Below are 11,225 nucleotides of genomic sequence, written 5' to 3'. Positions count from 1 at the left end.
CTCCAGGCAGCAGACACCATCCTCCTCCCAAACTCAGGAGCCGGACCCTCCCACCCCCCTGCCCCGGGGAGGGTCCACGAGACCCCACTGTCCCTCCAGGCCCGGCTCTGAGAATCAGGTGGGCTTTCCCTACACTCTCTTCACACACTGTCACAGGACACGCGTGGCCAAGGACCGCAGGAGCGACAGGGAAGGAAGTCCAGCGAGCCCTGCCCTGGGGCTTGAGAAGGGGACCCCGGCGGGGAACAAGGAGCCGGGCTGGAGTGGAAGCCGGTTTTCTTAGGCTGAGAAGAAACTGCAGCTGAGGAAACGGCAGTGAGCACTCAGCTTCCCCCTCCTTCCTTCCCGTGAGAATTCAAAGGCAACACCACGCCCTCGCGCAGTGTCTCTTGATGGAGTTACAACAGTCAGTGTTCCTGCTTCCAGAGAAAGAACCTGTTCCTTCCTCAACATATTCGCAGAAAAGAGCAAAGGCAGTCTAGTCTGCAGTGACGCCACAACTGCATCACCGTGCTTTTCTTTGCATTTTCAGTGAGGGGGTGTTGAGCTGCTCGTGGGATATGGGGCTTCCGTGGTCTGGGGAGACACACCCAGTACACTGGGGCCTTGACTTACGAGTGTCCCGACTAACGAGTTTTTTGAGATACCAGCTGTCTCTCGGCCGATTGTTTGCATTGAGTTGACAGAGTAATTTGAGTTAACGAGATCCTTAAAGAGCTCGGTCTCGGAACGAATTAAACTCGTAAGTCAAGGCCCCACTGTATGTGAAACTGTGATGCTGAGCCTGGATACAAAGTAACGTATCAAGTTTGAACAAGAAACTGGTGTGAAGTAGATGCGTTAACCAGCTCTCCCAACGGGAATCATAGCATCGGCAAAGTATTTTAAACGTGGCCTTAACGTTCATAATCCATGAAAAGTCGTATTTGAAATATGGATTTACCAACCGCATGGTGACCTGCAAACTGTAGCTGATAGGATTTTAGAAAACACTTGAAAGCAGCAATTTCTTTAATAATATTTGGGTGGAATTTATTTATTTAAGGTTTAAATAATGGAAAACTCGATTGTTGTAAAAAAAATTTAGAAAGGTCTTTTCTCATTTCTCATCTCTTTTGTTTTGAACCCAGTCTCGCTACTTACTTTTAAGTATCTGGGCAACACGGTGAGAAAGGTTAGTATTAGAAACAACATCGGCCGCTGCCGGGCCCGCGCCGGAGACCCCGTGGGAAAGCCGCCAGCGTAGGTGCCTCCCATAAGCCACTCCAGTTTTACCTGTGTGACTCCTGAGGTCAGGAAAAGGGCGTCCGGGCTGGGAGAGAAACGGGCAGGGACAGCGTTGGGAGCAATTTGCCCAAAGGAAACCCTGTCCTTTCCCTGCCGGTCAGGGGAGGCCAGGAGTTCAGCCAACCTCTCGCTAAGAGCGCGTGCCAAGCAAATGGCACCAAGCAGAACGCCGAACCCGGCGACGCTGGGCTTTCGGGCCCGTGTCACAAGCAGAGGCACCAAGACTCCAGGCTGAGTGACGTGTCCAACTAACGTCACTCGTGGCTGCTCCTCTCTCTCCATGGGCTGAAGTTAAATCAAAAAGCAAATACAACTCTCCGTTAACTTCACCCGGCCCAGGGAGGAACGGGCATAGAGATGAGCACGTGTGTACACACGCAGGCATACACAGAACCACACACATGCACACGCAGACACGTCAGCAGCCTGTGCTTGTCAGGGCGGAAGTTTAGATTCTGCTCTGAAGGGATCTCACCGGATGGAAGACTCCATGTGTCCCCAAAAAAGCAAAGGGGACCCGCATCTCTCGCGTTTTTAAAGGACCTGAAGCTGCTCATGAGGTTGGGATGAGACGAGTGTAAAACTGCATGTAAGATTTTAAGGAAATTCGGGTACCTGCATGCAGTCTTAGTGAGCCTCGTTGGTGAGCAGGTCTGAGCTTGAACAAATGCATGAGCTTGTGTAACCATGTCACAACCCAGCCTTAGAAGAATTCCCTCACCCCAACCCCCCGCCCGGCCTCCCCCCCGCCCCCCGTGACCCCGACAGTCACTCTCTCCACCCACACTCGACTCCGAAAGCAGGGACTGCTGTTCTCTGTCCCCAAAGCTGTGCCTTTTCCAGGAATGTCATCGACATGGCACCCCAGCCTATAATGCTGATGGCACTCTAACAGCCACCTGCTAACTATGCAAAAAATACACTGAGAATGGGTTAATACGTTTTAAAAACACTGTCGGCATCACGGTCACTGATAATAGAAAGAAATCTTTACCATTTCCTCCTTTTAGGAGCATTTAAATGTCTACATTAAATGCCGCATAGAACATAAAACAATTTTAATGTGTTTAATTAGAAATAATGGGCCATCCTTCGCCTCGCCTCTGAATGAAGGCCGTCGCAGTAAAGCATCTACCGTGATCAGCGGCGGCATTCAGGTGAAAGCCCCATTAAAAAAAAATAATTGGCGAATGCATTTTAAAGGCTACCCAGGGACACGGGGAGCTCAGCAGCCTTTCAAATGTGCCAACAGGAGGTTTCTTCTTGCTGACGGCGCCTGTTTGCACTGTCTGGGCCTTTTTCAAGTTTACTTTGCTTCAAGGAGAACAGTCCCCCCCCCCCCCCCATCTTCATTCTGGTCTTGGAAACTCGTGGGTTTGAGGAAATGGGTCAATGCCACGGCTCGGAGACACTAACGCGTCTGAGACCTGGGACACTGGGCAGGGAGGGGAGGGCGTGTGGTCAGGCGTCGCTGGGCTCAGAGCGCGCACACCTCCTGCAGGGAGGGGGGCGGCACTGCTTCTCGACAGGGGGTGGCACACCGAGAAAATAAACGGCAGGAACATCCCCAAACAAAACAAAACAACTTCGCTCCATGTCGACACTGGTGATTTCCACGTTTAGGGCACCTGTCCACCAGGTGAGTCACGCTGACCTTTGACTTGAGTTGACTTAATACATGAATTACTTACTAGCATCCATTGTAACCGTCAGCCCTTTAAATGGGATTGTAAAGCAGGCATCCTCCACTCAACTTCCCAGGTGAGAGGCAGACCCGCCCCCGTGCCGACAGGGGCTAGGTGCCCGCCGAGAGCACCTGGTCCACCGCGTGGTTCCCGCGGCCGTCCGCCTGCTCACGGCTCCCACATCCCGTCTGCGGCTCAGCCCTCTCCCGAGTCCCGATGTGTCCAATGACTCTCCAGGTGCGCAGACACATCCCGCTGGTTCTTCCACACCCAGTGCACACGCAGCCAGCCCCAGGTGAACGTGCACTCCCTGCCCCAGTCGGCTCCTTCCGGAACCTTCCGTCTCCCTGACCAGGTCTTCCAGGCACCGCCCTGGTGCCCACGCTGGAAACTGAGGAGTCACCTTCGACTCCTTCCTATCTTCTCGTTTCTGCAAATCATGAACCCCATTCTCTCGGAGGTCCTCTGATCCGACCTCCCTCCCGGAACCTCCTCTCTGTTCTCACGGCCATTTCCTTAGTTTGCTGCTAACTGGGCATCTCCATCCCCATCCACGCTCCCCATGGCCACCGCACCGATTTCTGTTGTTAATCCTCACCAGAGGATATTTCCCCATTGATTTTTATTTATTTTTTGTTTTTTTGTTTGTTTGTTTTTTTTGAGTTTTCTCAATGTTGATATCCAAGCTTCCACGAAGCAGTCATTTAATAATAATAGTAACAATAATGACATTTCCCCACTGTTTTTATGCCTATGGATAAGAATTATATTTTGAAATCTCATCTGATATATTTTTCTTCTTGATAATTTGTTTTTAATTTTGCATCTATTCCACCATTAAAATTGGATAGAGAGGATAATGTTTATTGCATAATTTAAGGGAGAACAGAGAGGACAGAATCATCTTTTGGCTTCTTAGTTCCTAAGTAGATTTCTTTCTTTCTTTCTTTTTTTTTTTTTACTTTTTGAAGCTTTTTTTTCAATTGCAGTTTACATTCAATATTAATGTTGTACTAGTTTCCAGGTTATAGCATAGTGGTTAGAAAATGATATACTTTCCTAAGTAGATTTTTGAGATGATTATTCCTGAAGGCCACGTTTTCAAGAGCCCTGACTAGGAATCAAATCGTGTCCTCTTGAGTCATAGGTCAATGCTCAACCACTGAGCCACGATGGCTGGGCTTCCATGAATTTTTGAAAAGCTTTTTACTTTTGTCGTATGTCCTCTGCTCTTTTGTTCACATCAAAACATGTTTTTCAGCTTTCCAATTTATTTTCTTTGTGGTTAGAGAACATACACAGCACGATTTCGAAGCTTTTAAGTTTATTGAGGCGGGAGAGAGCGAGGGGAGGAGGAGAGCGAGGGGAGGAGCTTTTTGGAGAGGCTATTTTCCCACTGATTTTTAGAGAGAGAGGAAGGAAGAGGAAGAGACAGAGAAACATCAACGTGAGAGAGACACATCGACTGGTTGCCTCCCGTATGAGCCTCCACTAGGGCCAGGATTCAGCCTGCAATCGAAGTGTGTGCCCTTGACCAGAATCGAACCCGGGACTCTTCAGTCCAAAGGCTGATGCTCTAGCCCAGCCGTGGGCAAACTACGGCCCGCGGGCCGGATCCGGCCTGTTTGAAATGAATAAAACTAAAAAAAAAAAAAAGACCGTACCCGTTTATGTAATGATGTTTACTTTGAATTTATATTAGTTCACACAAACACTCCATCCATGCTTTTGTTCCGGCCCTCTGGTCCAGTTTAAGAACCCATTGTGGCCCTCGAGTCAAAAAGTTTGCCCACCCCTGCTCTAGCCACTGAGACAAACAAGCTCGGACCACCACTCCGATTTTTTAAAACAGAAATCTGACCTCTGATGTTGCTACTTTGACTTCTGCTGCCCCCCAGGGCCCACAGAACTGAGCCCAGACTCCGCAATTCAGCAACCACGTCATTCCCAGTGAGACCCCTGCTCATCCCACGGCACCCCTCCTCGGGTGCCGTCCACTCGAGGGGCACGGAGCCTTCATCACCGCGAGGCCATGCCCAGGCCGCCTAGGCCTCTTTGCCCCACATGTGCTGTTCCCCTGCCTGGCACGCTTCTTCAGGAACCCTTGTCACCTCTCCGGTCTCCCTGACCCGGGTCCCCCAGCAAACCTGCTCCTGCTCCCTCACATGCAGACGGGCCTTCTCGGGGAATCACAGAGCCTCCTGTTCTCCCCCAAGTGGGCGCCCCTGGGACCCCTGCGTCACCTTCACAGACTCCAAGAAGCTGAGAACAAGGGGAGTGATGTGTCTGATAAACACCTAGCCCAGCTGGCGTGGCTCAGCGGTCGACCCCTGACCTATGAACCAGGAGGTCACGGTTTGATTCCACTCAGGGCACATGCCCGGGTTGCGGGCTCGATCCCCAGTGTGGGATGTGCAGGAGGCAGCCCAGCAAGGATTCCCTCTCATCACTGATGTTTCCATCTCTCTCCCCCTCTCCCTTCCTCTCTGAAATCAATAAAAACATATTTAAACAAAGACTAAATACCTAGTGACTAGCCTGTAGCTGGTCCTCAAAATATTTCCAAATGGAAGAATGAGCACTTCATGCTGAGAGCCTGGGTCGCTGTCTGCACCATAAGCCTGTTATCTGCTCAGAGCAGCTCTTCGGAGACCTCGGCTGGGAGCTAACCCCTATTCCCAACGCTGGCATCTATGAGGACAGGAGGGTAAGTCCTGTCTAAGGTGAAGTCCTCTCGGCGAAGAGGGAGAGAGCGCTATTTTTAGATTCCAGGGCCCGGCTACTGTCATCAGGAGGGGATTACAGAACAAAACAGGCTACCCTGGTCCTGAAACACCTCCCGTTGTGTTGAAATGCGACTGCGTCTCACCTCCTATTGAAAACCTAGTCAGAATGTGGAAAATGAAGGATGGAATCCTCATTGGAAATGGAGCCGGCTGGCCTGAAGGGGGCGCTGTCCTGCTCTGCCACCTGGACCCCAAAGAGGAGGACAGACCAGGGCAGCGGAGGAGGGAAGGGATCCTCCTGGCCAGCAGAACACCCCACCTGTCAGTCCTCACCTGCACCTCTGGCTGAGCTCCTGTGACATTAGCCCCGCCCCCAGGATGCTGTGACCACCCCAGCTCCTCCAAAGGCCCCTCCCCCTCCTCCTCCTCTAGGATCAAGGCCAGCTGCTCCTTGACCATGACCGGGAAGGGTGGACCCCAGCTCCCAGTCCCCAGGGCATCCCCCTGCTATTCCGGAGCAAACCCGTCTTGCAGGTAAAATAACTGCCTCTTCGATAGTGTCTGAGGCCCGCAGGTCTCCCCGGGGAAAGTGGGAGGAAACCAAGCCAATACCTTCCATCCTCCCGCACGGTCACCTCGCCTCTTTTCCAGGAGCACACGGCCCGGGGGGCGGCTCGGGGCCGGCAGTCCAGGCCCACCACGCTGCCCACCTGCGCCCGCACCAGCTTCTTCATGGGAGTTGCGGAGAAGTCCGGAGCGGAGGCTGGAGAGGAGGGAGGAACAGGGCTCAGGTTAAAAACACAGAAGCCACTGGGGCATAGGCCTTGCTGAGAAACCCCGACCCACTCCCCGGGGAAACCGTACATGTTATCAGATGTGGGAATATAAAAATAAGTATTTCTGCCCGGCTGGCATGGCTCAGGGGTTGAGCATTGACCGATGAACCAGGAGGTCATGGTTCGATTGCCGGCCAGGGCACATGCCCGGGTTGAGAGCTTGATCTCCAGTGTGGGGCGTGCAGGAGGCAGCCGATCCATGATTCTCTCTCATCATTGATGTTTCTATCTCTCTCTCTCCCTTCCCCTCTGGAATCAAGAAAAATAAATTAAAAAAAGAAAAGTAAGTATTTCTGCTTCTGGCAAAATGGAAGGTTTAGGGAAAATAACAAGACCAGAGAAGGGGCGCCTCACCCAGCACCCGGAGCTCGGCGCTGGAGTAGGCGAGGCCGTGCTTGTTCTCCGCCACGCACTGGAACATGCCCGCGTCCGCCACGCTCAGGTTGACGATGCTCAGGGCGCCGTTCTCCAGCTGGATCCGCTCCTGCATGGAGACCAAGACCTCCCCCAGGTCAGTGTCCACCCCACCGTCTCAGAGCAGCGGAACTTTTTTTATTTTTGGTTAATCTTCCCCAAGGATATTTTTTCCGCTGATTTTTTATTTATTCATTTTCATTGTTCCCATTGATTTTTAGAGAGAGTGGAAGGGAGGGGGAGAGACGCACAGAGAGAGAAATATCGACGTGAGAGAGACACATTGACTGGTTGCCTCCCACAGGTGCCCCGACTGGGCTGGGACTGAACCTACAACCCAGGTAACGTGCCCTTGACTGAAATCGAACCAGGGGCCCTGCAGTCTGCAGGCCGACGCTCCATGAACTGAGCAAACCCAGCCAAGGCTGACGACAACTTCTTCACAAGATCCTCCTTCGTGTCCTCAGATGACCAGGCCACCTGCCTTGAAATCTAAACTCTTCTTCATTTGAAAATGTGGGAATGATTAGTGTGAGAGCCATGCACTGAAATACTGACAAGCATGTCAGTCCGAAAGGATATCCGTAAGTAACCAGGAAAGGTAAAATGTTGCCACCATTTAACTCTTCCTTAAGTATATCTGCAAGTAACAAAGAAAGAGGTAAAATGCTGCCACCATTTACTCTTCCAGAATGCTTTTAAAGTACATATATTTTTTTTATTGATTTCAGAAAGGAAGGGAAAGGAAGAGAGAGAGAGAGAGAGAGAGAGAGAGAGAGAGAGATCTTTAACATTAAAGACCCTTAAAAATGTCACAAGCTTTCCATCTCCTCAACTGCAAAGGTTTTCACCATTTTTTTAAAAAATCATGTTGATTAAAGACACTATACATTCTGCGCATTAAAAAGTGTTCTGGGGCTTGGCCGGCGTGGCTCAGTAGTTGAGCATCAACTTATGAACCAGGGGGTCACGGCTTGACTCCCAATCAGGGCACATGTCCGGGTTGTGGGCTTGATCCCCAGTGTGGGGCGTGCAGGAGGCAGCCAATCAATGATTCTCTCATCACTGATGTTTCTATCACTCTCTCCCTTCCCCTTCCTCTCTGAAATCAATTAAAAAAAATATTTTTTAAAAGGTGGTGCAGCATCGCATAGACTAAATTCACAAAAATCACTCTTTCCCCATGAAATGCTCTCCCCGTGGTGACGGGGTTTCCACCTGCACCGCTCCTCACACACGGACACAGGGACAGAGGGACAGAGGGACAGAGGGCGGATGCCCCGGGACGGGCCTCACCTCCAGCGCCAGGGCCTCCCCGTTCCTCAGCCACCGGTAGGAGGGCTTGGGCTTCCCGCCGGCCCGGCAATCCCAGCGCAGGCTCTCCTCCACCGCGGCCTCCACGTCTCCGATGAGCTGGACCCAGTGAGGCTTTGCTGCAGGGAAGGAATGCGTCAACCCCCATCCGAGGAAAGGATAGATACGCTCTCCACAGACATGCCCACGGGCACAAGACAGAGCCACAGACGGACGTGAGCCCTGAGCCGGATGCTGTTTCATTCCCTCCGTCCTGACCCCACGGATTCATCAATGTTTCCATATTGAGGGGGAGGTGGCCACGGTCACTTCTAAGCCAAGCTCTTCCCCCGTTGTCTGCTTCCAAGCTCTGTGCACTCTGGGACACTCTCCAGTTCGATCCCTGGGCCTGGCCTGCGTCCTCTCGCAATCCTGGACCCCTCGGCGGATGTCGGACTGCTGGTTTCGGCCCAATCCCTGCAGGCCAGGCCGAGGGGCCCCATCGGTACACAAATTTGGGTAATCTCTTCCCGCCCTCCCCCCTGCCCCCTTCCCTCTGCGATTCATCAGTCTGTTCCATGTTTCCATGCCTGTGTGTTGAGCATCTGCCCCCTGGTGATCAGTGCGCCTCATAGCTACCGGTTGAATGGTTGAACGGTCAGACAGTCGCTAAGCTTTTATATATAGAAATGATAGGAATCATTTTAAAATGCAGAGAAAGAACATGGCATGCCTCCAACTGCAGACTTCTATGTCTTTTCAACCCCTTTTATGATATCCTGATTTCACAAAAACGGAGATCAAGTTGGACCCCGGATTCTGCCATGACCTCCCGCCCCACCCACTTCGGAGTTTGATGAGAGAGAAGCTCCCACTCCCACCGGCCCACGGGGACAGGGACACCGACCACGGGGGCACCTACCATAGTAAGTGAGACGCCCCCGGGCCACGTTTCTCCCCCGGGAATTCTCGGCGAGGCACTCGTAGGATCCCGCGTCCTCCTGCTCGAAGCCGGGGATCTCGAGCACACCTCCGAACTTCCGAAAGTTAATTTTACTGGGGAAAGGCCGCCCGTCACTCCTCCTCCACGTGATCCGGGGCACGGGGCTGCGAGGAAACGCGGCGCGTTAGTTGCTATCGTAAACTGAAGCCTGGAACAAGTACAGCTTTGGTTTGGATCCAGAAAAAGACAACGGGTTTCTGGCCTTGTCAATTACACACACCTAGCCCGACCTCTTCAGGTTCCCAGTGCAATAACACACGTGCTGTGTTTTCCTTTGTGAACTCATGATTTGGTGTAAAAGGTCTAACCTACCCACTGCATGATCAGAGGAACGAGGAAAAGAAACATAACACCAGTTCTTTACAAAATCAGGCAGAAGTGTGTACAGCAGATGCCTTTAGAGTTTCACAGCAAATGATACATGCGCATTCCCCCTGTGCTTTCTCCTTTGCTTCCAAATGAAAGAAAGAAAATAAGGCAAAGAAGGGTCTGTCATAAACCATCTCGATCCCGTACGGCACCTGCCGCTCAGCACGTCAGAGGGACAGAGGGCGACGGAACTTACTTCCCGAGGGCGAAGCATTCCAGCCTCACGGTGGACCCTTTCGCAGCCGGAAGAGTTTCTGGAAACTGAACTTCTATTTTCGGTTCATATTCGCCCATCACACCTGTAAAGCCACAATGCAGATTGCACGGTTTCACCGTTTCCTTGGGAACCGGCCCCTTTCCCTCCAAGACAGCGTTCTCCTCCTGCCTCTGGGAGGAGCGTCTCCCAGGGATGCCAATGACTCCCCCCCGCCTCCCCCGTTAGCGGGGTCGGACGCCGAGCTGACTCGGGCTGCATGGGCAACATGAGTAAGCATCCTCGGATTCCCAGGTTCCTAAGCTACCCTGTACAGAATGGTTCTGAGAAAAGCGCCATGGGTTTTCCTTGTAGAAAATGGGTGGCTTTGGTCTCGTCTGCCCCATTAGGACATTCCTGGTCAAACTGAAATACACAAGGCGTTCTGACTTTTTGACGTACCACGAAGAGCAAAAATTATGGAAGGAAGTTACTTAGTGGTGCCCTGGCAGCTCAGACAGAGTAAGTGGATCCCTGCCGACAGGAAACAGTAATGTAAACACTGGGTAAGGACACGGGCAATTATAACCGACCAGGAAGAGGGCTCGGGTAACTGTTAATCCAGAGTTAATCACTTTGGAACAACAGGCCCCTCGTTTTCATTCTGCAAATTCTGAAGCTGGCCCTGCGTGAGTGAGGACTGTGCGCAGGGACCCGCGGTTTATGGAGTCATTGTGGTCCCTGCGCTCGAAAGTATTTCTTGTTCCGAAACAAATGCAACGGTAATTCTTCGAGACACACTTTTCACTATCCCCGTGTTTTTGCTTGGATTCACCACATTTCCACCTCGAGTTTCCTACCGTCGGCGCGCAGCATCAGCGGCGTCGGGGAGCCCAGCACCCTGGCGGCGGTCACCACGCTCGTCACCACGCACGTGTAGTTCCCGACGTCGGACGGCTCCACCTTGGCTACGTAGAGGTGGCCTGTCTCCTGGGAGATGAACCTCCGGCCATCCTCCTCAACAAAGGAAGGGTATTCATTGAAGATCCACGCATAGGATAGTTCTAATAGAAGTTTTGGGGAGAAAAACATTCTATTATTAAGGAAAGTTTCCACGTCAAGAATGTACAAGCCACCTTTTCTATACAGAGTGTTTCTGGGGCAGGTCACGAAGAGAGGCCGCTACGGGACCCCTGGGTGTCCACTCTGGGCTGAGATGGAGGACTCCACTGTTTAGCATTCTTTCCTTTATTGTTTTTTGTTGTTGTTGTTAATCCTCACCTGACGATATTTTTTCCATTGATATTTAGAGAGAGTAGAAGGGAGGGAGGGACGGCGAGGGAGGGAGAGACAGAAAAGAGAGAATCATTGATATGAGAGAGACACATTGATCGATTACCTCCTACACGCTCTCGGCCC

The 11,225-nt window shown here is 51.8% G+C and overlaps 1 protein-coding gene across 1 annotated transcript in view; it reads right to left on the bottom strand.

Annotated features, from left to right (window-relative positions):
• Nucleotides 1-10,870, bottom strand: part of LOC102421720 (contactin-6) — a gene marked incomplete at its 5' end in the record, with an annotated part of 28,269 nt that extends 17,399 nt beyond the window's left edge. The window contains 6 exons of the mRNA XM_023743697.1: nucleotides 6,311-6,461; nucleotides 6,889-7,018; nucleotides 8,245-8,381; nucleotides 9,164-9,348; nucleotides 9,810-9,912; nucleotides 10,667-10,870. Coding sequence (XP_023599465.1) covers nucleotides 6,311-6,461; nucleotides 6,889-7,018; nucleotides 8,245-8,381; nucleotides 9,164-9,348; nucleotides 9,810-9,912; nucleotides 10,667-10,870 — 910 coding nt within the window. The remainder of the gene's footprint in view (nucleotides 1-6,310; nucleotides 6,462-6,888; nucleotides 7,019-8,244; nucleotides 8,382-9,163; nucleotides 9,349-9,809; nucleotides 9,913-10,666) is intronic.
• Between the last annotated feature and the right edge of the window lie 355 nt (nucleotides 10,871-11,225).

Source organism: Myotis lucifugus, unplaced genomic scaffold (assembly GCF_000147115.1).
Source record: "Myotis lucifugus unplaced genomic scaffold, Myoluc2.0 scaffold_408, whole genome shotgun sequence".
Lineage (NCBI taxonomy): Eukaryota > Metazoa > Chordata > Mammalia > Chiroptera > Vespertilionidae > Myotis > Myotis lucifugus.
The sequence above is the reverse complement of the archived record's forward strand: the minus strand, read 5'-3'. Positions and strand labels throughout refer to the sequence as shown.